A 24,950-nucleotide genomic window follows, 5' to 3' on the forward strand; every position below is an offset into this window, starting at 1 on the left:
GGGCGGGTTTGGCAGGACAGTGTGCCGGCCGCCTCGGCCGCCGAAGAGGTTAAACCCTCTGCCGTGGGCGGGTGACGGCGAGCAAGGCCGCAGGGGTCACGGCAGCGCATACATTGAGGTTCCGTGATAAACCCTCATTATCATTCATTTATTCCACTGCATGTTGCAGCTTCATTCCAGCAACATGAGTGGTGAAGCCTTGTGTTTTCAACAGGAGGATATTTGCTGTAACTATCTTTATATCATTATGTACCAGTTAAATGTCTATTTCTAGAAATTATACCAGGTGTGTGTTCCTTGGCAGATTTAGAACAAGTGATTGTGGAATGGAACTGCATCTTTCAATAAATACAGCACAGCATTTATACCTGGAACCTCAATACCACGTGTCACCAAGGTAGGGACAAGCAACTTTTTTATGGTTTCGATGCCCAGACTCGGAGCCTGACGCCCATGTGCGTGCCTGGCTGGTCTCCGCTCGCCTGGGCTCCAGGCACAGAGACTGCGAAGGTCACACTGACCTCTGGCCATTAGCACGCGGGGCCGGGTGACAACCGGCCGCACTCTCTCAAGTCTGTGACAGCGCGTGACGGCACGGAGCTGTCTGTCCCCCGGAGGCAGCCTGCCAGGCCCCCGCCTGACCCCCATCTGAGCCTTTCAGCAGGGACGCTCCTCGTGAAGAAACGCAGCTCTGCCGAGTGGGACGGCTTTCGTCGCAGAAGAAAGGGGGAGGGGCTTCCGCGCGGTCTTGGAATCCCCGTTAAAGTCGCAGTGAGTCCAGGGCGTCTGGCTCCCGGGCCCGCGATCACCAGGCCCCATGCCTTCGAGCGCCACCTCAGACCCGAGCCTTGTTCCCAAGGGCCCTGGTGACACGTCCTACAGCAGCGGCACCCACAGCCCACGGAAGTCATGCTGTGACATCGTTCCACTGAGGCCCGAGGGCGCCTCACACCCGACGCCGCTGCAGCTCCGGGGACCCGTGGAGACAGGAAGAAACTGCGTTCCGTGCGTGGGCGTCACCATTCGGAAACAAACTGGAAGAAGCAGCGTCTCGTCACAGTGCTCGTTCCACGCCAGGTCTCCTGCGTCGTTGCTCCCGCTGGCGCGGGGCTGGGAGGCTCCTCTCCGGGTCCCGCTGACGTGTGTCCTCTGAAGGCCCGTGGGGCTGCCGGCAGCCGGCAAAGAGCTGCTCGAAGTGAAGGCCAAGGACAGAAGATGCTGCCGAAGGGAGAGAAGCGGGCGGGCCAGCGTGGACGAGGCGTCTGGGTGACAGCATCTGTGGCAGGCGCGGGGCGCGCGGCCAGCCCGGTCACACGTCTGCAAGGGACAGCGGGCAGTTAGGGCGCAGGACGGTGGCGCCGCCTCATTTGATGGTGCATTTGCCCTGCAGTCTCATTCATTTAATTAAAGAAAGACACCCACAGTGTGGCTGGGTGAATGCACAGGGGGCGGGAGGGACAGGTGTCTAGAGGCCACCAAACGGGAGAAAAGGACAATCAGCAGAGGTGAGAAGGTCAGTCACCCTGTCGGGGTCCCCTTCACCCCTGCACCCAGCATCTGGGCTGCACGTGTGGGTTTGGAGAAGCACCTGTGAGCCCTGCTTCCGCATCCGCACACGGGGCCGTCTCCACGCCCACACGGAGCTGCGAAGTTAGACCAGGTGGGACCCAGGCTCCCTCCCAGGCTGTAAGACTGGTCCAAACACCCTTGCGGAGACATAACTGGACCCCTCGCCCCCTCTCTTCCTCTTTCACGGGCTAACAATCTAAAGTTCATCAGGGGCCGGAGTTGTCCCAAGTCCAGGAAGCCATTGCACGGAGCACAGCGTGGGTGGGAGGGGCCCGTGAGTGACGGCAAAGCGTCTGTCTGACCAAAGGCACCGCGTTTACTCTGAAACGAACAGTTAAACAGAACTCCTCAAGCTGACCCACCAGCAGCTGCCAGGACCAGCCATCAGCTCACTGCCCTGCGCTGGAGCTTCTGCAAAGGACGGGCACGCGGCGCCCCCCAGACCCCATTCTCTGTGCCGGGCACGTCCTCACACCCACCTCTGCATTCATACTTGAGGTCTGAGAAGTAGACCATTTCCTGAGAGAAGACGAACAAGCCCAGCCGCCCGCCTGCGTAGGTCTGGTCGTAGATGGGTCCTGAGTCCGCCATGACCTGTTTTCCTTCATGCACTAAGACCCTGTGGCCAGAGAGGAGGAAGGGGACCGTGAACTCAGTGACGACCACCCGGCCCAGGACGAGCCGCGCTGCCCTCGGGACCCTCCTTCCTCCCGTGACTCCCTGGCCCCTCTGGCCCCCCAATCTGCATGCCGGGCCTTTCACTGTCCCCTCCGCCCTTCAGAGCCAAGGGCAGCCCAGGAGGGTGAGCCCCTCCCTGGAGCCAGCAACCGCCCTCCACCAGGACAGGGACCTCCTGGCTCTCACGGGCGCCCCTGCCGCACGCTCACGACTGTGTCCCCACCAGCTGGGAGCGGCAGGAAGGCCAGACGGGGCTGGTGCCCACGGCCGCCCTGACCGAGGGGGCGCAGGAGCGAGCAGGGATGTGCCTGGAAACACGATCCCGGGCACCCAGCCTGCACGCCGCTCCCGTGCTGGTTCCGGGGAGCCTCCTCGGTGGGGACGCCCGCAGCACCGGGCTGACTCGCCGATTCCACTCCCAGGAACACTGACAAGCGCTTGCGTCCGTCTCCCTCAGACCCACGCCGGGCGGTCGGGCCAGGGGGCAGCGCTCTGTGGGGCTGACATCGGTGCCAGCTCCGTGCACACATGTGTTTCAGATGCAGCCGTTCACGTATCAGAAATGCACGTGACTGCTCCCCGAGCTATGCGCAAGCTAATTCTGCGCAGACACAGCGCTGAACAGCCCGCTGCCCCCACGTCTGGAGCTGTCCCGGGGACGCCACTTTACTAGGACAAGTCCGATTTCCTCCTCCACGGTTTCCTTTTGTTTGTGTTTAGACGAGTGACCAGCAGCAGAAGATTCAGGACAGAAGAGAGAAGCGTTTAAGGCAGAAACAACCCAGCGCCGCCTGCCGGGTGCATTCCCTCGGCTTGTCCGCGTTTGCGTTTGAGCGTGCCGGCTGTGGACGCTCGGCCCCGGCATGAGGGCCGCTCACCTGATGTACCCCGTCTTCGGTCTGTGGGTCAGGTGCCACCTGTAGGCCGTGTAGTCTTTCCAGCCAATGTTTTTGGGGTCGTGCCATAATGTCCGGACCTGGGGGAACACACCCCCGTGAGTGTGACAGGCCCTGCGTCCCGTGCCGGGTCACAGCACCAGGTGGAAACGAGTTAGTTCCTCTGCCCGCCGATTCCTGCGACCTGCGCCCACGGTATAAAAGGCTCATACGGACAAAGCCCCCGACGGGAACCAGGATGCTCGGCGCTGGGAGCACAGCCCCTGAGCCGCCCGCACGGACCCAACCGCTGGCCCTCTGCGTCCTGAGCTGGGACACTGGAGAAATCCCTGCACTTTTTAAACACGGGCCCTCCTCTCTAGTGGAGGACAGAAATAGGTTCCGTTTCTGAGGCTCGTGTTGCACCGGGCATGGTGTTTAATTAGGAAGAGACTCAGCCAAACAGTTGTCCCTTCAGCTGAAACGGGCAGAACCCTGGGGGACGGGCTGCCCTCGCGGAGCCCAGCCAGCGGCCCGGCCGCGCACGCCGCCTCACCTGTCCCGCCGTGTTCCCCGTGTGCCACAGCGCGTTCCGCAGGTGCTCGCCGGTGCCCGTGGTGGAGTTGACCACCTTGAGGGACACGCCCGAGTAGCCGTAGGCACGGGTGGGCTGGTCCTCCCAGTACGTCTGCGTCACCTGCTTCCACATGACCACGTAGAAGCGGCTGCTGGACTGGTAGCCGAAGACAAAGCCGGCGTAGTCATCGTCCCGGTCGGTGTTGACGTAGAACGTGCCGCTGAAGTCCACGGACCCGAACTCATCGAAACCTGGGCGCGGAGGGAGCGGCGGCCATGAGACACCTGGGAGCGGCCTTCACGGCGGCCTGGCCTGGGCCCTGCCCCTCGCCCGCTGCAGAGCTCTGGGGCCTGCTGTGCTGCGCTCCCCACCCAGTGTGGCCCTGCCACTGTGACGCCAACAAACGTGGGGGTTTCACTTTCCAGATCCGCTCTAGAGCTCCGCCGTGTCATGTGGGCGTGACCCCCGTTCATACAGTAGCACGGCAGGTGGCTTCCTGGCAACGGCCGCCCGAGGCGCAGGGGCAGCAGAGGTGGGTGCTGAGGCCGGAGGCTCTGCGGTGCGGACGGGCGGGGCCGCCAGCAAGGCCCTCCTCCCATCCCCGTGGCGTCCGGAGCAGACGCGGCCCTGGGCGCAGCCCCGACTCACCCACAGCGATGCCGGGGTCGGAGTTTGCCGTCTGCACCAGCTCCTTCCCCTGGTGGCGAATGACCCAGTTGGGGTCGATCTGCGTGGTGCCCTTGGGGTCCAAGTGGACCATCTGGAAGTTCCTGAAGTCGGTCTCGCTGATGGCACTGTTCTCAGGACACACGTCGTCGATGTCCGGGACGCTGTCGTTGTCAAAGTCGTCCTTACAAGCGTCCCCCCGCCCGTCACCTGTCACCGTGGACAAACAGGGAGATGAGGAGCAGGCACGCTGGCCACCCTCCGCCTGCGTCCGAGGAAGCTCAGCTCTCAAGTCTCCGGGAGCCCAGGCGGCGTGGGGAGCCACGGGCCAGTGCTCACGGTCCCCGCCGCTCGCCGTGAGCCCATCGGCCTGCGCACTGCCGTCCCTGGGCAGCGGTCACTCCCAGGTCCCACGACGCCCGAGCGGCGGCCGGCAGTCAGCCTCACACCAGCATTGGTTCCTGGGATTCTCCAGAACGTCTCCTCCCGCCTCGCGCAGCAGCCCTGCCTGCGTCCATGGTCTCGCCCTGCAGACGACTCTCCCCGGGGGGTTACAGACTCCCCTTTTCCAGAAGCTTCTCATCAAATTTTCCAGTGAGATGATGGGAGGGGTCAGGTGGCCACAGCCCCTGGGGGACAGGGGACACGGGGACGCTGCCCCCTCCCAGCGCCCAGACCCTGGTCGTGACGACCGCAGGCCGGTGACCAGCTCGCGAGAGCACCTGCTGCTCCAGGAGGAGGAAGAGGCACCAAGCTCCCTTCAGGGTCCCCGGCCACTTTCCTTCCTGTTCAGTCGCACACGCGTGGGTGAGGGACCTTAGGAGCCCCCAAAGGTCTCCCGCCACGTCAGCCCCTCCCCCCGCCTCCTTCCTGGGAAAAGCCCAGAGTCTCCCCGCCGGAGCCCCGAGCCGCCCTGGGCGGGTGGCTGCGGACACAGAGCAAGACTCTTCTCCACGGAGGCCCCTGCGCTCTCAGGAGCGTCCCCAGGCCGCGCCCCGTCGCCCGCACTTCCTGTGCAGAGAGCAGCATCCGTGCGGGACCTACGCCACGGCTGGGACTCAGCTCCCCCGACACACAGACACGCGGCGCCCACGCCTGGGCCTCCCACTTACCGTCCGAGTCCTCCTGGCCAGGGTTGGGGACGAGCCGGCAGTTGTCCCTGTCGTCTGGGACCCCGTCATTGTCATCGTCCGAGTCGCAGGCGTCGCCCCGGCCGTCGCTGTCGTGATCAGCCTGGTTGGCGTTGGAGATGTAGGGGCAGTTGTCCTGGTTGTTCTGGTGGCCGTCCTCATCGATGTCCTCGTTGTTGTCACACTGGTCTCCCACGAGGTCATTGTCCACGTCGGTCTGGGGGACAGAGCAGGAGGACGGCAGAGCTGAGCCTCCATCCGGGCAGCGGGCGCTGGGCCGAGTCACGGCGGGCGCACGCGAGCTGCCGGCCTGAGGACGGGGCGGCTCCCGGGTCCCACGCCGCCTGCGCCTCAGGGAGACCGGGGAATGCGACCCACGGGGCAGCCCCACGGGCATCGTCCGGGACGAGACGCAGGGTGGGCCCAGCAGGCGTGCACATGGGAAACGACACAGCTATCAGTCACTCGTCACACGGGGAGGAGCTGCCCCGCGCACTCACAGCTGCACCCCGACACTTGCCCGCCCTGTGCTGCATGAACCGCAGCCACCCCATGTACCCCCCGTGCCCCACAAAGGCCCCGCTGGCCCGAGTCAGGGGTGTGCAGGGACGCCTCGACAGGGCGGCATCCCTTTGGACCATGTGACAGCCTCTGCGCCCTTGGCCTGCGGCCGCCAGGACACAACCATCGCATTTAGAGTTCAGTTCAGTAAATGTTTTCAGTTAAAGTGACGGAAGAGCTGTGTCGTCACGCGCTGGCAGAGCTGAGGGGACCCACAGAGACGTGCGGGCCCACCCCCTGCCCACGGCCGCCCGGCCACGGTACCTGGTCGGGGTTGTGCACCAGCGGGCAGTTGTCACAATGGTCACCCACGCCGTCGCCGTCCGTGTCTCTCTGGTCGGTGTTGTAGACGTAGGGACAGTTGTCTCGCTCGTTGAAGACATCTGCAGGGTCCAAGGGAGGAAGGGCTGCTGAGTGTAGTGAGGGCTCACGCTCCCCTGTCGCAGCCCAGCCGCCGCGTAACAAAGGCGACCCAGGGACGCGGGGAAACGTGAGCACCGTCGGACTCACAGAAGAACATGCGTGAGGTTTCCCGCCCACATTCAACCTCCTGCTACTAAACCAGAGCCAGCTCTCGGAGTTTCCTGGATAAGGCCCCCGAGGTGGCCACTGATGTCACCGGGTGAGTCCGAGTCCGCCGCGCGGTTCCCCAGACGCCCGTGCAGCGTGAGCAGCTCCTGGCCCCGCCGCCCTGCCGTCCAGCCCACGCTGGTGGGAAGGGAACGGCGGCAGGTTCACGGGCTCTCAGGTGCATTTATTATCTTATTTCAAGAAACCTGGAAGCAGGTCATGAGTGCCCCCGGGGCTTGTGTTACGGGAAAACATAGGTTCACAGCGGACCAGAACAGTGCCACCGCCGGTGACGAGGCCACACACACCCCACACCGGGAGTCAAAGGGAAAAAACACGGCAAGGCGTCGGGGGGCAGCCCAGGTCCAGGGCGGGAAGGAAAGGAGCCCGACGCCGCGGGGTCTGGAGCAGGCGCCCCAGAGACCAGCAGGCCGGGCCCCGCCCTGGAGCCGGGAGGCCAGGCGTGTCGCACAGGTTACCGCAGGGAGCACACACGTGCGGGCAAGCTGTGTGGTGGCCCCCGGCTGCTGCCCGGCTGTGCTCCCAGGTGCAGGCTGGTCTCCAGGGCTCGGGGACCTCGGATTCAAGGTCAGCCCAGCGGTGTCAGAGGTTCCCGTCTGTGGGCACCTGAACCCAGGGAGCTTTGCAATGAATGATGCAAAGAATGGAGAGAAATGAGGTCCTGGACACGGGCACCCCAGGGCGAGGCAAACGCTGGGGCCAGACCCGCCCGTGCCGCGCGCTGAGGACTGGCCGGGGCTCCCAGGGCTCCACCCAGGGTGTCCGCCACCACAGCGCCGGAGCCGGCGCCCGGAGACACCAGGCTGGAGCGTCCTGAGCGTGACCCGTGGCTCAGAGGGCCGTCCGACCTCAGTTCAGTGGGCGGGCGCCGGGGAACGTGCCCCACACACACGGAACGGAAGTCTGCGGACGCTCCCAGCCGAGCCTCAAACGCGCCCTCCACGGCGGCGGCACTGACCGTCCCCATCGATGTCCACGGAGCACGCGTCGCCCTCGCCGTTGTGGTCCGTGTCGATCTGGGCGGGGTTGTGCACGTAGGGGCAGTTGTCGCAGCGGTCCCCCACCTCGTCTTTGTCGAAGTCGAACTGGCGCGGGTTGAAGAGAAGCTGGCAGTTGTCCTGGCAGAGGAGCCGAGAGGGAGTCTCAGGTCGGCTGGCACGGCGGCCGCTGGGCTCCGCCGGGCTCCGCCCCCCCGGCTGGCGAGGGCGGTCGGCACGGAGACCCAGAACGCAGGGCGGAGCCCCGGCCTAGCCCGGTCCTGACGGCAGATCGCTTTACAGTCGTCTGTGCGGCGAACCCCGTCACAAATGTCGAGGTTTCCTACAGCAGCGATGACAGGTACACCGTGCACTGCATGGTGAGGACGGACCCAGAAATGTCGAGGGACTGGACGAAGGAAGGAACGCAGCCACGGTGGGGTCAGGGGGACTCTGCCGTCCGGGGCCTGGGTTACACACTGACGTCATGTCATTCACCTTGTGAACAGTGTTCTCAGGAAATGCACTGCCTGACTGTCACCGTGGAGGCACGTTTGTCGCTGTTCCAGTGACAGCCCACCCACCAGGCAGAGGGCAGACCCGTCACTTTTATTCGATGGAAAGGGCCGAGTGCCCGACAGCCCAGGCTCCGGCTGCCCCTCTGCCCCGGAAGGACCAGGGTCCTCTGTGGGCGCCGTCAGGACGACTCAGACCCGTCACGACAATTTGCAGCGACTGTCTGGTCTGAGCGCCCGTCTCCTGACCCCTCTGCTCTTGACCCCCGACCCCGCACAGGAGCTCAGGTGGCTCTGCCCCCCACCCCCCCTCGCCCAACATCTGCCCTCTGACCTCCGCCCTCTGACCTTCTCATCGCTGACACCGTCATTGTCGTCATCGTCATCACAGGCATCGCCAACACCATCCTTGTCAAAATCTTCTTGCCCAGAATTGGGCAGCAGGGGACAGTTGTCCTGTGACCAGAGGAAGCACAGTTGGGGACACGTTTCTGGGAGCCCACCCTTTGGGAAGGCAGGCAAGTAAAGCCTTGGGGACAGCGGAGAGGCCGGGTCACGCGCCTGTCACACGCCGGTCGTCACTGAGCACAGAACGAGAAAGGCACAAGTGCCCCCGTCCCAGTGCTGCCCTGGAAGCGCTGCCACGAGTCCCACGGAGTCGAGACAAGGGACGCGGGCTCCTGAGCCCAGACCCTGTGGGGCCACCAAACCCCAGAGGAGGGACCTTCGTCCCCGAGAGTGCGGACGAGGACAGAGCCTCACTGTCCCCTGTCCTTCCCGTGACCTCCCACAGCGCCACCCTCACGAGCCAGGGGCTGGGGCCTGGGACCGTCGGCAGCTGCTCAGCCCCCCCGGCTCAGGCTCCGAACCCCAGCCCCGGCTCAGCCCGTCGGGGGAGCGAGTCCAGCCGCACCGCGACTCAGACGGAGCTGCAGGGACAGCGCACCCTGAGGGACCTGGAGGCGCCTGGAGAGGGCAGACAGTGACGCCTGCACGTCCACTGCGGTGACGCGGGTGTCGTGGAGGCCGGTGGCCGCCGGATGGTGAGCGCGGCCCAGCGGGTCTGCAGCTCCGCGGAGGTTGGGCCCCGGGGCCACACCTGAGTCAGGGTCAGCGCCAGCCCGTGGGGGGGGACGGATGGCCGGGGCCCCCGGCAGCAGACACACGAGGAACCGCTCACACCCGGGGTGGGGTTCCCACCGACAGCCCTGCTCCGGCCCCTGCTCGCCCTCGTAAAGGCGGCCACAGCGGGGAGTTGCAATGCGCCACTTCTAACTGTCTGTATTCCTGTCTGAACTTCCATGGAAACGGAAACAATGTAGGGTGTCCTGCTAGCATCGTAGCTTCATGGCCGTCTGTCACCCCCACCGTGACCCCCAGGCCGTGGCTGACCCTCAGCAGAAACGTCTGTCAGCACCACGGGCACAGCACCCTGCTCGGCGGGACAGCCAGGCTTCCCGGGGGGGGGGGGGGGCGGTGCAGGCCAGGTGCGGGGACACAGTCCGGCCACCTCAGAGCACTGTCACCTGTGCTTCTCACAAACCTGCCATCGTTTACCAGGACAGACAGGAGGAGAAAACCCCCATTAACACTGGAGTGCCCAAGTCACGAGAAAAAACAAATTAAACACCACGTAGGGCCCCGGCTCTCAGCCTTCCTGCTGCCGCGACCCTTTAATGCAGCTCCTCAGGCTGCGGGGACCCCCAACCACAGCATTATTTTCGTTGCTACTTCATAACTATAATTTTGCTGCTGTTATGAATCGTAATGTAAATATCTGATGCGCAGGATGTATTTTCATGGTTACAAATTGAACATTAATTAAAGCATAGTGACTAATCACAAAAACAATACGTAATCACATATGTGTTTTCCGAGGGTCTTAGGCGACCCCTGGGAAAGGGTCGTTGGACCCCCGGAGGGGCCGCGCCCCACAGGCTGAGGACCGCAGGCCTAGATGAACGTCCTTAATATCTGTAAAGGGCGCTTCTCACCGGTTCGTATCGTTCACATTTCCGCAGCTACTAAGACAGAAGGGCACGGACCCCCGCGGGACGCGCCGTGCAGTGTCTCCGGGCCTGTAACCCTTGCGTCACACGGCCACAAGCGTCCCCACAGATGGCTCGCGGGGCGCGGAGCTGAGGGTCCGGGAAGGAGCAGTTTCTCTGGCGCACCCAGGGGCCCGAAGCACAAGCACGAGGGTCCTCGCCAGGGCAAGTGGGGGGTCGGGACAGACGCAGAGGAGAGGCTGATGAGAAGCCAGAGCGGAGGGGGAGCAGCGTGGCCACAGCCAAGGAAACCCAGAGCCGCCAACAGCCGGAAGTGGTGCCGGAGGGACCGAGTCCCCACCGCCACCGCGACGCAGCCCCGGCTCCGACTGCGAGGGGCCCCGTCTCTGCTGTGTTCGGCCACCCCGCCTGCGGTCACTCGCCCCGGCCACCCCAGGACGGCGCCGCCCGTGTCAGAGGCGGTGAGGAAGCCCCGCCCCCGGGGCCGAGCCGCGCCCTCACCGTGGCGCAGTGGTAGGTGGCGTTGGTGGCACAGACCAGGTGCTTGTTGGGCCACCCGTCCAGGTCCGAGTCCTCCCCGCAGATGAGCCCATCGCCCGCGTAGCCCGTCTGGCACTCGCACTTGTACATGGGGTCGCTGAAGTGGCCCAGGTAGATGCACTCCGCGTGCCGGTGGCAGCTGTGGGTCCTGTCCTTGCACGGGTTCTCAGGCTCACACACCTGCAGGGAGGGCCACGCGCTCGGGGCTGCGGCATGGGTGGGGGGCCTTCCCAGGCGGGGACCCTCCCGAGGGGTGCACCTAGAGACTCGGGACTCGGTTCCCTCAGGAGCAACCCCAAGGCAGCTCTGTGGCCCCACTGAGTGTGGCCAGCACATGTCTGAGCCATCGCTGACGCGTGGAGCCACAGAGTCACGAATCTGGAACCCGGTCCTCAGGGACGCTGCGGGTGACGCCCGAGCTTGGCACTCAGACAGGACGGCTCGCGATGGCTGACAGCGGGTCACACAGCCCTCATCCCCCCAGGACGCCACTCTTCCTCTCCCATCTGCACCCGGATGCGCACTGGTAGTTCGGAGGCCGCCCGCCCGCCCACCTGCTTTTCCGTCTGAGCCGCAACGAGGCCGCGCCCGAAAGGCTGGGTCCCTTTGTAGCGCGGGGGGCAGGGCAGGCAGTGGAACCCCGGGTCGGTGTTGACGCAGCGGGAGGCCTGGCTGGCCGTGGAGAAGCAGACATCTGCGACCAGGGCGCACTGCGGGGACAAGCAGACGTGAGCCCACCGCTCCTCCTGCCCTGACGCCCCTGCCCGGGGCGGGCACCCACCTCGTCCAGGTCCTCGCAGTGGGTCCCGTCGCCCAGGAAGCCCACGGGGCAGGAGCCGCAGGACCAGGATCCGTCGGGGAAGCTGTTGCACTCGGCTCCCGGGAAGCAGGGGTTGGACAGGCAGCCGTCTGCGTGGGGAAGCAGAGGGGTCAGGACCGCGCCGGGCAGCGGCCCCCAGCCGGCGCAGGAGTGGCGGGGACAGACTGGCTGCGGCCCGGGGCCCGCAGGCACCGTCAGACACTGCGGCTGGTTGTGGAGAGGCTGGGTGCAGGCGGGACGTGATGCGCACGGGGTCTCGGCACAGCGCTCCGCCTGCTGGGGGGCAACGTGGGGGGACCCCGCACGGCAGCCTGAGGCGCCACAATCAACCTTCCTTTCTCTGTTGCCCTTACACTCTCTACCTTTAATCAGAAGGGGGCCCAGGGTTACTTCACAGACCCCGTGGCCGCGGGGACAGCGCGCACTTACCTGCGGGGCAGCCCCGCCTGTTGCACATCTGGCGCTCCGTGACGTCCCCCACGCAGGCCTGGCCCCCGTGCTGGGGCTCGGGGCTGTTGCAGACGCGCGTCCGCCCCCGGATGCCCCCTGCGCAGGTGACCGAGCAGGCGGACCACGGGGACCACGGACCCCACCGGCCGTCGACTGTGGAGAGAGCAGGGGGCAGTGTCAAGAGGGAGGGTGGCCCCGGGCCATGCGGGGTCTCCCACGTGGCAGGAAAAATTAGTAAGAAGCCCTTGCATGACCCGAGGTCAGGGGTGACAGAAGTGACGAATCTGAGCGGTTTGTTTTTTTTACTCTGAGAACAAAGGTCACGCCACATTGGTGTCCAGGGCTGCGGGCGACCTCTGCCACTCACACGGGAGGTTGGGTGACATGGACGGCCATTGTAAACAGCCCCCTCCCCCATCAGGACAACCAGCAGCGGACACGTTCACCGTGCACGCCTTCCTCTGGGTGACAGGACACCCCGGGAACCAGGCACCAGACAAGGTCCTGGCGCTGGGACCCTGGCAAGTGGACTCGCACCTGGACGTGCAGACGGCCACGTCCTGACCCACTTCACTCTGGGCGCCTGCCGCTCCCGGTTCCTGTCCTTTCCCCCTGACGGCAGGCTAACCGCAGCTCACACGCACCGGCCAGCGAGGGCAGTGAGGGCCTGGGGCCCCTTTCACCGCTGGGGCCTGCCGGCCTTTGGGGATTGAACGGGGTGGGGACCTGCCCGGCCCAAGCTCCAGCTGTCCCCCGTGCCACCCCCACCTGCCTCGCCCCACTCACCCGGGCACGGGGCGCCCTGGCAGCCTTTCGTCTCGCGGCCGCCGCCTTTGCAGCTCCTGCCCCCCATCTGGGGCACCGGCGAGTTGCAGAGACGTATCCGGGTGATGTTGCCGGGCCCGCAGGTCACGGAGCAGGAGGACCACGGTGACCAGTGGCTCCAGCCCCCGTCCTGCCGGACTAGCACAGGAGTGGGCAGGGCATCAGCCACAGGCCCACCCCACCCGGAGCCCCCTTGTCACCCAGGCTGGAGGGGAGGGGACCCAGCCAGGGCCGTTGGGCCACTCTGGCCGCCTCCCAGGAAGGGCCCCAGGCAGCCAGCCTCCAAAACCCAAGTGCCCGGGGCCGGGGGGCGCTGACGCTCCCACCCAGGGACAGCCCAGCAGCCTGACACTCACTGCGGTGGTCGCACTTGCCCAGGCTGCAGGCCCGCGTCTGGATGGACGGCCCCAGGCAGGTGTTGCTGGTGACGTCACAGGACCGCCCTCTCTGCTGGGTGCCGGGCCCGCAGGTGGCCGAGCACTGGGTCCACTCTGCCCACGGGGACCAGCCCTCCTCGCTGTCCACTGCTGGGGAGGAAACAGGCCCGTCAACCCTCGTCCTGTGGCGGGTGCAGGAGGGACAGGCACACGTCCCTCCCACGGCGTTAACCTCTGCTGGTGGGCGCCAGCCCCGGTCAGAGTCAGGGCCAGGTCGGGAAGGGTCACGTGTGGGCCCTGCCTCCGTGGGGACGCGAGGGGGCCAGATGCCACAGACCCCGGCCTCAGTGCTGGGTTCAGAGCACCACGCCACGTTCACACCCGGCTTTCTTGCAGGTGATAAGGTCTAAAAACCTCTGTTTGCTGGTTGATACGTGAAAACTGTCCATTTTTAGTTGGAATTGCAGGTCACTAAATTTAGTACCAAATGGTTTAAATTGGGACAAGTTAAATAAAAAAGCAACTTCTTGCAAAGAAATCTTTCAAATAAGATTTCAGTCCCGAAATGAGAGAAAAGACAGTGACTTAACGCGAGGGATCCTTCTGGTAAAGAGTGGAAGACGCTGTGCGAGGTCCACGGTCCCTCAGGGCAGGAGAGCAGGGCAGCCCGGCCCATCCCGGTGACTGCGATCCTCTGACCTAACAGGGTGCCCGGTGCGGGGGCCCGGCTCGCGTGGACGGACGTGCAAGGACAGAGGCGCCTGGCGGGGAGGAGACGCCGCCCCAGAGCCCCGACAGCTCGGGCAGGGAAGCAGCTGTACCACCTGCATGTCACCCCAAGTCCCTGACCAGAAATGTGAGGACGGAAATAGTGAAGACAACCCGGGACAGTTTAGAGCTGCCGGGAGGAACGGACCTGAGGTGTCTGCGGAACAGCGTGGCCCTGGGCAGGGGGCGAGGCAGCAGGAGCGCGGGGGCAGCCTCCTGGGGCGGGGACCGGGGCCTGGGGACGCCCGCTAAGTGTCCCTTCCTCCTTGGAGCGCGTTCCTGTCACTACGGTAACAATCCTTGCTTTGGCTTGTTTTGTCTGGAATGATCTTTCCTCCAAAGGGTGTGTCTGCAAGGACAATCCTGCCCGACACCCGCAGCTGCAGGCTGAGCCTGACGCATGATGGCTGTTCCCTTGGAGCGAGTGTCAGGGCTCTGTGACCGGTGCTGCTGGGGCTCGGGCTCCCCATCAGGAGGGGGCCAGGCCTCGGTCCCTGATCCAAGGGCTTGCAGACGCGTGCCAGCCCCCGGGCAGCGAGCAAGCACAGCGGGGGTCACGGCCCCCCGCTGCTCTGCCCGCCTCACCCTCTGAGGAAGCAGCCAGGGCTGAGCCACCGAGGGGCACCCCGACGGGCCGCTGTGGCCGCACTTACAGGGGAAGCAGGACGGGCAGCAGTCCCCCTCCAGCAGGGACGGGTTGGCGCAGGTCACCGGCGGGCAGGAGATCTGGTGGCAAACGGTCTTAAATTTCTACAAGGAAAGAAAGACGCTGGTGTAACGCTCAGCTGAAAGCAAGGCTCGGCACAAGGCCGGATGGGCCGCGTCCACGTGCTCTGTGCCCCACAGACCCTACGGCCGCCAGGGCTGGAACCCCTTCTGTCCCCGGCGCCCAGGCCTGGCCCTCTGCCCCGGCCCCTGCTACTCCCTCCACTGAGCCTGGACCGCTGATGCCTTCCCTGTGGTGGGCAGAAGGGACAGACGGGTCAGCAGCATCATGTGACGTCCGAGGCCACCAACAGTGGGGACCAAGTGACGTGAAGCACAGAGGAGAAGCTAAGGGAGCCACCGGCCAGGCAGCGGGCAGTGACGTGCCATCCCCAGATGCCCCTACTGGGCTCACAGAGCTGAATGGACCGGAGTACAAACTGGAGGGACACCTGGCAGCCCGACCCCAGCCCCCTGTGGCCACCTGGTGACATTGACCAGGTCACTTTCCCTCCCGGGATCTTCGTTTCTTTATGCACAAAGCAGCGAGGCTGATCGCAGCCTCATCTGAGGTCAGCTCCCCACGGCCCTTGCCCTCGGCTGCCCTGCACCTCACCCGCGGTCAGCCCAGGACGGCCGGGCTCCGGGCCGCCGCCTCGCACCGGCAGCGCCGTGGGGCTGAGGCCGGTGGCGGGTTTCCTCGCCAGCTGAGCGAGCCACGTGCTGGGGCCCCACCTTGCACGTGCACTTGGTACAGCTGTCCACCACCCAGGTCTCATTTTCCGCAAAAAACCGGCCGTCCTGCCAGCAAGCGGACATGTTCCTGGTCTTCGGGGGGCCGCCGATGAGCTCCCAGAGAACCTGGTTGTCGTTCGACTAGAAAACAAAGGCGGGATTTAAGTATAGACGGGGGTGCCCGGCGGGTGGCCATCACCGTCGTGATGGCAAGATGTCACCTCCCTACAGCGCCGACTGCCCCAGATGGGAACCAGGTGGCAAACCACAGGGCCGAGACACGCAGCCATGAGGGGGGCAGGGGTGTGAATCCCGTGAGGCCACCCCGAGCCGAGGCAAATGATGACCCCGCGGACATCCCTTCCCCACGGCCGCTCTGCTCACCCCTGGGCTCTTGTCTGACGCGTGCTCCCCGTGGCCTGCCTGTGTGTGTTCCGGCCCCCACCCCATCCGTGCTCAGGGTGGAAGATTCCAGAAGGGGCCCTTCCCCTTGGGCACTTCCCCAGCCAGAGCCCTGGCCTTTGCCCCGAGCCCCCCTGTTGTGCCCACCGATGGACCTCCCCGTGGACCACCCATCCTGAGCAGTCAGAACGGGGCCCGGCACCGTCTGCTGTGGGGCAGAGCTGGGCACTGCCGGCGTCTGTGAGCGGACGGGAGGCAGCCCACGCTCCTCCTGTCCCCTGGGTCTCCGCGGCGCACACCCTCAGGCCTGAGCTCGGTGGGCGTGCGACAGCAGCGTACGCGACCCCGTTACTGCCGGCAAGCTGTCCCAGCCTGAAACTCCCCCATTCCACAGCCCCCGAGGCTCCTCCCTTCCCCCACGGCCGAGGCCACGTCCCGTGTGCCAGGCCAGGCCACGCCTGTCAACCGCCTGCACTGTCCGGCCCGCACGTCAGCCTCTGGATAGAACCCCCTTCCCTTAAAGAGCAGGTCAGTTTCATTTACTGGGGTGACGACGGCCCAGGCTAACGCCCCTTCTGGCCCCCTTTTGAAGAACATGCTGCCCGTGACCCCGTGACCCCGTGGCCTGTCTGTCCAACGCCCTTGAACTACACTGTGTTCTAACCAGGGGTCCCCAGGAGCCCCGTGCCCCAGACCAGAGGGAGGCCGGCGGCGGGCCTGTGCCCGCCCCGCCCCGGGCAGACACCCACCACTTGGCGCAGGCTCTCGTGCAGCTGGCTGACGACGGCCCGCAGCCCCGACAGCTCGCTGACCATGCTGCCCAGCTCCGCGCAGGAGCGCTCGCACAGCCCGGGCCGCCTCTCCACGCCGTGGCCCGCGGGCTCGGTGGTGACCGCAGGGGTCAGGCGCAGCGTCTCTGTGTCCTCGCTGATGGCGTTGGCTTCGGCTGCGGGGACACATACAGAGCCTGGGCAGACGGCCTCAGGGCGCAGCCCGCCACCAGGGCCGTTACGGTCGACGCGTTTAGCCCGGGGTGGGGGTGGGGGCGGGGGCGCCCCGCTCGCGACTGCTGTGACTCGGCCCTGAAGCAGCCGTGGGCGGAGCAGACACGTGTGTGAGCTCGGCCAGGGCGACGTGGGCCCCTCACGTCCTGTTCACACGCAACCTTCCTGCTGTTCAGTCACACTTCCTCGCACACGTGACAGCTCTCGACCCCACGACGACCCCATTTTTCCATCCAAAACACGTTTCCTTTCGTCTGCTTTTCTGCGTTAGGCGGGTTCTGCTGTCCTGGTGCTAAACAGTGACCCCTGAGACCTCACCTCCCTCGCCCCCGGCACTCAGGATGTTTCTCTGCCGTGACCCCGGGACAGGGCCGGGCTGATGCCCACAGGACACCGCCAGGGACGCTCCTCTCAGCCCAGGGTCCTGCAGCTCCTGCGGCCTCATCCCAGCTCCTGTGGCTGGGACCCAAACAGCGCTAGTCGGAGTCGTCCCCGGTACAGCCGGCGTGGCTGTGCCCAGGGGCCCGGGGGGACGGTCCCGCAGTCACTCTGCAGTCACGGTCCCGTGATCACAGTCCGTCCTCCCCTGATACCCCCGTCCTGTGGCGGCCCTGGTAGCGGCCGTGGCTCTGCCGGCAAGGCCACCGCACTGTCTCCTCCCTCGGCTGTGATCCTCACTGAGGTTGGGAGTGGGCGGCCGGGTCCCTGTCCTAGAGCCTCACAGAACCAGGACCTCGCGCTCGGCAGCACCCATCACAGCACTGCGCCTGCCTGGTGGACAGACCTCGCCCAGTGCCGTTCAGCTATCCTCAGTGCGGGGGGGCTCCCAGCAGGGCCCCCATCCTCTTTCTCCGCTGAGTCTTCCTGGGGGGGCAGTGTCGGGTGTCCCTTCACTGTCTTAGCTTTTCAGAGCTGTTTGCCTTTGGCATGACCACAGCCCCCAAACGCCCCCATTCACAGGGATGGGTGTGGGCACCCAGCCGGCTGCAGACACACGTGGCCAGTCAGAGCCGTGGCGCCCTCGGCAAACAAGGACGTAGCAGCTGCAGGTTGCGTCCCAGGGGCGTGAGGCACCCTCCTCACCACTCAGGCTGAAAACCAGCGTGTGATTCCTGTTCTGGCTGCGCTTCAGCCAACCAGCCGCTGACGGACAGGCAGACGGAGGGTCCAGCCTCGGGCAGGGGCCTGGGGCAGCGGCGCCCAGGGCCAAGCCGCCGGCTCGGCTCACGGACACTGAGGGGCCAGAGCAGCCAGTCCCACACTGACCCACAGAGATCACGACGCACTGGTCACGGGTTAGTGTTGACATGAGGACATGGTCTCAGAGGAATGGCATGTGGCAGATTAAGAGCCTTCTCTGTGGGGTTCTCAGACCAGGTGCTGGCCAGCCCGGCTGCTCACAGGGGGGACCCCCCTGTACCTCAGCCCCGTTGTGTGATGAGGAGCATGCACGCGACTGCCTCCCACGGGTGTCTGCAAGACCGGAGACGGGACACGCTGCCCGGGAAGAGCTGGCAGCGTCGCCCTCATCGGTCACATGCTCAGGGACCGCTGGCAGTGTGGTCGGATGTAAATTCTAAACGTGACGAGCAGACGGGGCAGGACAGTGGGCTTTCCGTGGGGCCATGTCAGCTGCTGCGGGCGGCACAGGACACACCCACAGAGCAAGTGACCGCGACTGTAGTGTCAGGTCAAGAGGACCATTGTCACACGGTAACAGAGCTGGAGCTTTGCATGTATGCAAACTCATTTTAAATGCCAGCTATCTATTGTTTGGCTTGTAAAGGGGGTCCTTTGGATTATTAAAACTTATTCAAAATGGATCCCTCAGGCAGCGTATGATTCGCTGGTAGCAACACTGTCTGAGGCAAGCTGTGCACTCCCTCCAGACACCAGTGGCACTTTATTCAGTTTATTTTTTCTAATTCTCACCGGCCCACAATCACACGCACGCGTGCGCACACGCACATACAGGCACACACGCACACACACACAAACAATGCAGCAGAAATCCGTCCAAGACAGGAGAAGAAACAGGAAATGTGTTGTTGAAAACACACCTACCTCCCTGGCTCTGCTGACAGCCTTTCCTGCTAAGAACGTCCTGCACAGAGTTTTCAAAAACCAAGTAGACGTTCTGCAGCAAACCCTGAAATGGCGCACGGAGAGAGACGGAGCCGTGAGCAAACCTCAAACGCCCGGCGCCGGGTGAGGCGAGTGAGGTGAGAGCACTGGGTGTCGCTGTAAGACAGGAGGGCGTCTTCTCCGCGTCCACACGCAGCAGGAGGCAGCCTGCCCGTGTCCGCCAGGACGGGTAACTGGGGCTCCGAGCGTGGTCGGAGGGGTGTCGGGGGCTACCCTCTCCTTGCAGGGACCCAGAGGGCTGTGGCATTGGGCAAAAGCCTTGGAAACATTTGCCGGTCCAACCACAGACACGGCCATGGGAAAAGGGTGCCTCCCACAGCTGGGTGCTAAGTGACCGTCACAGTGGGGACAGGTCACCTGCGAGCCACCAGGGCTTCCCCAACCGTGGCCTGAACCCCAACCCTGCCCTAAATCCTAACCCTGAGGCCACCAGAGATCAACTCAGTGACAAGTCACGCATCTGTGTGCCTTCGACTCCAATAACTGGGTTTAAACACATTTCTCTCCAAAGGGTGCACAGGCGTCCGGAAGGGAGCACCACACCAGCCCTCCCCGGTCAGTTCCAAATGCCGGTGGTTTTAAAAAGATTCTCTTCCGGAAGGTATTTTAATCAAGATGCACGTGAAACTATCGACAGCCTTTCCTTAGAATAGCTGTTCGTTTGTTTTCACATCATATCAGTAACAAGACAGAATGGGGGGCGGGCTCAGTAGTCTGGGGCTGCCGGGAACACGTGAACGAGGCTGGCCCTGCATCAGCAGGTCAGTGTTCCGCCTAAAAGATCAGCGGCCACCTGTGCACCTGCAACAACTCGCTCTGCTTGTTCCTGGTGTCGTGTGTGTTGTCTGTGCACAAGTGTGTGCCTGAGAGGTGTCTGTGTGTGAACACGTGTGCGTGTGCGTGGTACTTGTGTGTGTACCTGTGCGGGCATAGGTAGGCATCGTTGTGCATCATGTGAATGTGTGCGCATGGGTGTGGCATGCACAGTGTGCACATATGCAGTGTGCATGTAGGTGAGCATGAGCACATGCATGGCGTTTGTGTGTGCAGGTGACTTGCATTGCATGCACATGTGCTTGCCCTGTGCTTGCCCACACATGTGGCTGTGTGGCCTGTGTGTTCACATGTGTTCAGGTGTGTGTGTGTGTGTGTCCGTGTGCGTGACCTACCCACCACAGGCTCTGTCCCAGGTACTGCCTGCCTCAGTCACTGCCCCCACCCTGTCCCGCCGCACGTACCCGGAAGTGACTTTCGCGGGCGGAGCCTCTGGCCACGTACAGCCTGCTCTTCTCCGCCTGCAGCTGCTCATAGAAAGGCTCGTCCAGCGTGAAGCTGTCAATCAGGTCGCAGCCCACGTACAGGCTGAAGGTCTCGCCTGTCACCTGCACGGTGACATTCTTCCACTGGGAGTCGGCCAGGCCCACGTCCTCCAGGGACAGCACGTGCTGGGTGCCGTCCACCCAGTAGGTGAGGTCCAGCGTGTCGGCCGGCCCGTTGGAGACAATCTCGAACTGCCTGTGGGCGAGGCCGGGGCCCTCCAGGGCCAGCAGCGTGCCACGCGACTTGCGGTCCTGCTTCAGGGTGGCCACGAGGAAGAAGCCCTCGCTCTGCCGCACGAGCCGGGTGATCTGGCCCAGGAACTCCGCACGTACTGGCGGGATGTAGTCAAAACGCACGAAGCGGTAGGCCGGCACATGGGGGTCAGGCCCCCGGAACTGCTTGGCCCCGATGGTCTTCCGGTTGATGTTGCTGATGCTGAAAAGGTCGAAGGCTGTGTCCTCGTCCTGGTGGCCAGCTGCGCAGGGGTGCGGAGCAGGGGTGAGAGGCGGGCGGGGGCCCCACGGGGACAAACTCACCCTCGGGCACAGACACGGTTTTATGCGCCAGGAAGTGAACAAGGCCGCCCAGCGTCCCAGGTGTCCTTCCCTTCCTGCCAGGGGGCCGCACTGGGGCCGCTGTGCAAGACCACCCTCCTCTCTCCCGGCTGCAGCTCAGAGAGGGGTCCCCAAGACAGGGGCTGGTCCCCATGACAAGGCGGGGAGCGCGGGCCAGAGGGCCAACAACATCACCCACCACTTCACTGAGCTGAGCAGACATGTTCCCCAGCAGGACTTCCTGGGGACGGAAGCAGGGCCCCGCATTCCACCCTGACACACGCTCTGGACCTTGTCCCCAGCCAGCCCCTGAGCACCCCACTCCCATTCCTGCCCCCCAGATCTGAGCATCTGTGTACCCCTCTCCCCACTGCATGGTGACCCAGAAAACAATCCTAGAAGAGAAACGCATCCTAGCCTGTCTGCCCGCATTTTCAGACAGCGACTGGCTTATCTGTTGCTTTCTCATCAAGAAAACCTGCATCACGCCCTGCTGGCGCCACTGTGTTCCGTAGAAAGTCACTATTGCGTGTGTAACGCCCCCTGCAGGCAGGGGTCCGAGGCCGCGCGGGCCTCAGCTCAGACCCACCGTAACCGTAACAGTTTGAGTAACTCAAGGTAATTCACTGAAAGGGAAGTTTAAACGGAGCGCCCTAGCCTTGCCCCTGACACTCAGGGAGGTAGAAACATTGTGACGCACAGGAGCGCTGGTAGAAGCGTGGACTGCGCTGCCTTCCACAGAGCTGTTTGGCAATAGATCCAAAATCCTTAAAATAACTAAAATCTTTGACTTGATTTTACTTTTGGAACTTATCTTCGAGTATTATCAGAAATGCTAGTGAAGATTTTACTTACAAAGGTGTTCCTTGTGGTATTGTTTGTGCTGCTAAAAATAAAGTTACGATGTAAGCGGAGAATTGGCCAAAAGAAATTAGTTTATCTTCTAATAGAATATTATGCAGGCATTAAAAAGTTTGCTATAAAAGAGTGAAGACGTTGGAAAATATAATACATTCTTAAGTAGGAAGTAAGGTGGAATGAAAAGGAGTTACAAAATACCAGATACGTCCGGTGTTGCAAATACAGAGAAAGAAGGGCTGAAATGTGCCCAGAAGAAATCTCGCTGTGGGCGGAAAGGTATTTTCCTCCAATGCCTGGACGTTCCAAAAGCAAGTCATTTCCTTTTGCATTTATTTGTATTTATTCAAAACGAAGCTAAAAGGGCTCTGAGAGGTCAGATACTCCAACCACGATCTTGCCCTTGTCCAGACCCCAGCCTTCAGGGGACCCTCCACAGATCCAGCCCCCCAGGCCGGTCCCCACTCACCCTGAGCGCGGCAGGAGGCCCAGAGGGCCGGCAGCACCAGCGTCCAGAGCATCCCCGCCGCGGCCCTACGGGCAGCCAGCGCCGGTCCGTGCGCAGCACACGCAGCCTTCGGTGCGGACCAGGAGTCTCACTGTGCGACCACTGGAAAGAAGTTTGTGTATGAACTTAAAGGCTTGACTGGGAAAGGGCTTCTCGGCTGGCGTCCCTCTGGCGCAGCTCATACGATTGACTAGCGTTGCCCACCCGCTCTGTGCTAATCACATTCAAACGTTTACACGACCTGATGGTCGTCACAACCCCAGAGGGAAGTACCACTATTATTATCTGCAGTTTACGGGGTCAAGGCGGACCGGAAAGGTAGATTCTCCCCCCGAGCAGGCTGCTGCCGGGGACACCCAGGCGGGGCTGGACCTAGGAAGCTGCTGGCCGGGGGTGGGGGCGCCTGGTGCAGGTGGCCGAGAAGGCGGACGCTGTGCATAACTCAGATGCAGTAAACACCAACGGCGTATTCAGTGAGAAATGAACTTGATTTGGAGCCTCATAATTACAGAAAACAAAGCATTCCACGCGGATAGGCGCTCCCTCTGCTTGGCTGCTTTCCTGGCCTGTGTTTCCATTCTTGGGATTTTCGGTTGGCTCAGCAGAGACGAGAGCAGGAGTCAGGAGACTTGGCGGCCGCTGGCTGGGTGTTAACCCCTGCAGGGCCTCCTGGCTCCCTGCCCCCCCCTCAGAACATCGAAGTGTGTCAGTCAGCATCTGGGGCTGAAGGGACCCAGGGAGCCCACCTCCCCAGGAGTGTTTGCTGACCCGGCAGAGTCCCCCCCCGCCGGACAGTCCCCGGAGGACCAGGAACGCGGGTGCCGCAGGCCCTCAGGGTCCCTCCGGAGCCCAGACGCCTGGCTTGCACCATCTGCTCCAGAGCCCAAGAGCTGGCCCTTCGCAGCTGGCAGCCCTGGAGGGGCGGGGAGAGGGGGGCGGCAGAGCGAGCCCGGACGGGAGAGCTGCGTGCGCTGCGGGCGCCCGCCTGGCGTCTGTGCGGGTTCCCTCCCTCAGTGCAGAGGGGCCTGCTGTCCTGTAAAATGCCCACCTCGTGGGGCCGAGGAACAGATGACGCCGGTCGGTGCTCGTGGGGGGCCCGCCCGGCACAGCGAACACACAGGCGCAGCTCCCACCCAGAAGGCTCCACGCACGTGGCCGGGACGGGACCACCTCAGCGGGGCTCCGACGAGGACCAGGGCACAGGAGGGAACGCCATCTGCGAGCTCCGCGTCCCTGGTCCCCATGGCCGGGGCCTGGGCCGGGGCCTGTTTGCCGCCCCCCTGTCCCCAGACGTCCAGCTCGGTGCTGGGACCGCAGACGGCAGGCAAGGCTGAGCCTCCATCCAAATACAAATGTTCGGTTCCCAGACGCCCCACTCCCCAGGTCTCGGCTTGAACAGCAAAGCCCCTCTGCTCTGACCACGTCACACCCTGCGCTTCCTAAAACAGATGAGTCCGTGCCAGTCTGTGCCACGTGCCAAGTGAGCCGGTGGGGGGGGGTGTCCCGTCCTCTCTCAGGGGGTCGGCCACACAGCCTGGCCGTGTCCTGTGTCCTCTGGCTGCAGAGCTTGTCACACACGTGACCTAACGGGTGTCACCAACACACACCATGGTGACCCCGGAGCTGCCCCTGCCACACACCCCGAGGGCCGGCGGTGAGAGCCCAGCCAAAGCATATCTTTCCAAAGACTCTGCCACGGACGCTCACTGGAACATCTAAAGATCTTTTAAAATTCTTTTTGTATCAGGCATCAGAGCAACCATGATTTTCTGACAGGTAACTGCTCCCCCATCGCATGCCAGGCCCCACCACCAACGCCCCCACCCCGCCAGCGGGGAGGCAGACCAGGCCCCCCTCGCCACCTGCTGGGCGGCCTTCCCATGTGCTAATTACCCCCACCTGTAGCGCTGCCTGCCAGGTGCTTTTGAGCGACTCATTAGTGACTATTCACTTAGCATCGCTTATTTATTTTCAGCCGTCAGTGATGTCAGCGATGTTTACCTACTCTTGGAGTCCCTACAATCTCTCTGATTAGTTTCTCAAGTCCTCAGGAATTTTCCCCCCTAATTCCTTCATCGTGGCTCCCCCTGAATAACAGAGTTCTGTAGCTGAAAACACCATGTCTGCCGGGTCCCCAGGCAGGCCCACCCTGACACAGCATGGCATGCGCGGGACGCGGGAGGCAGGGAAGCTCCCGGCATCATTCCCACTGCTGGTTGGCGGTGACGAAGCGCCCGGAGCCACCAGCACCCCGTGTGGCTGTCACAGACGCGGGCCACCTTCAGTTACAAGTCTACGTTCACGTTTTCCTTCCAGAAATCAGAAGAGTTCTCTGAAAATTAAACCACAATGAAACAATTTGGTTAAGTTTTTTTAAAAAGTCTTACCAGTGGGTGAGAGAGCTGCAGCGAGGGCTGCTGGGCGCTGGGAGGGTCGGGCGCGTGGGGGCGGGCCGGGGGCGCGCACGGCCCTGCAGGGTCAGCGAGCCGGCGGGCGGCGGGCGGGCGGGCGGTGCACTGGCCTCCGGCAGCGGCCGCAGCTTTATAAGCTCCCGCTCCGGCGCACTTAATTCATTCCCTCGAAGAAATGACATAATTCCTCCTCCTCGCTGGGGGACCACAGAGGAGGAGCCAGACAGAGGAAACTCGCGTTTCTTCTCTCAGGAAATAAAGGCTATAAATAAAACCGGCCAGAGAGAGGGAAGAGTCCTCCACTAGACGCGTGCCTCCCGTTGCCTGAAGCGAGACTGGCCTTCCCCCCCGGGGAGGCGAGTCCGTGGGAGGCAGAGGGG

The 24,950-nt window shown here is 63.6% G+C and overlaps 1 protein-coding gene across 1 annotated transcript; it reads right to left on the reverse strand.

Moving 5' to 3' along the window:
- On the reverse strand, positions 1 to 24,600 carry THBS2 (thrombospondin 2). The gene is made up of 22 exons (XM_090280097.1): positions 24,547 to 24,600; positions 22,121 to 22,261; positions 20,158 to 20,714; positions 18,839 to 18,923; positions 16,520 to 16,716; positions 15,369 to 15,509; positions 14,582 to 14,678; positions 13,140 to 13,310; positions 12,745 to 12,921; positions 11,938 to 12,111; positions 11,470 to 11,597; positions 11,243 to 11,398; positions 10,650 to 10,868; positions 8,488 to 8,595; positions 7,606 to 7,765; positions 6,321 to 6,439; positions 5,478 to 5,712; positions 4,348 to 4,575; positions 3,679 to 3,950; positions 3,126 to 3,223; positions 2,049 to 2,188; positions 1 to 1,317 (listed from the first exon to the last, which is right to left on the reverse strand). Exons 2-22 carry the CDS (start codon positions 22,170 to 22,172, stop codon positions 1,310 to 1,312), a joined length of 3,522 nt encoding a protein of 1,173 aa, XP_090136223.1. The 5' UTR covers positions 22,173 to 22,261; positions 24,547 to 24,600; the 3' UTR covers positions 1 to 1,309.
- Positions 24,601 to 24,950: the final 350 nt, after the last annotated feature.

Source organism: Furipterus horrens, unplaced genomic scaffold (genome assembly GCF_987537825.1).
Source record: "Furipterus horrens unplaced genomic scaffold, mFurHor1.1.pri manual_scaffold_6, whole genome shotgun sequence".
Taxonomy (NCBI): Eukaryota; Metazoa; Chordata; class Mammalia; order Chiroptera; family Furipteridae; genus Furipterus; species Furipterus horrens.

Coding starts and splice junctions, on each gene's coding strand:
- THBS2 (XM_090280097.1), bottom strand. CDS start 22,172: ATGCTCTGGACGCTGGTGCTGCCGGCCCTCTGGGCCTCCTGCCGCGCT. Junction 16,717..18,838: donor CTGTCAGCAGAGCCAGGGAG/GTAGGTGTGTTT, acceptor GTGTCCCCGCAG/CCGAAGCCAACGCCATCAGC. Junction 3,224..3,678: donor CGGGGAACACGGCGGGACAG/GTGAGGCGGCGT, acceptor GTGTTCCCCCAG/GTCCGGACATTATGGCACGA.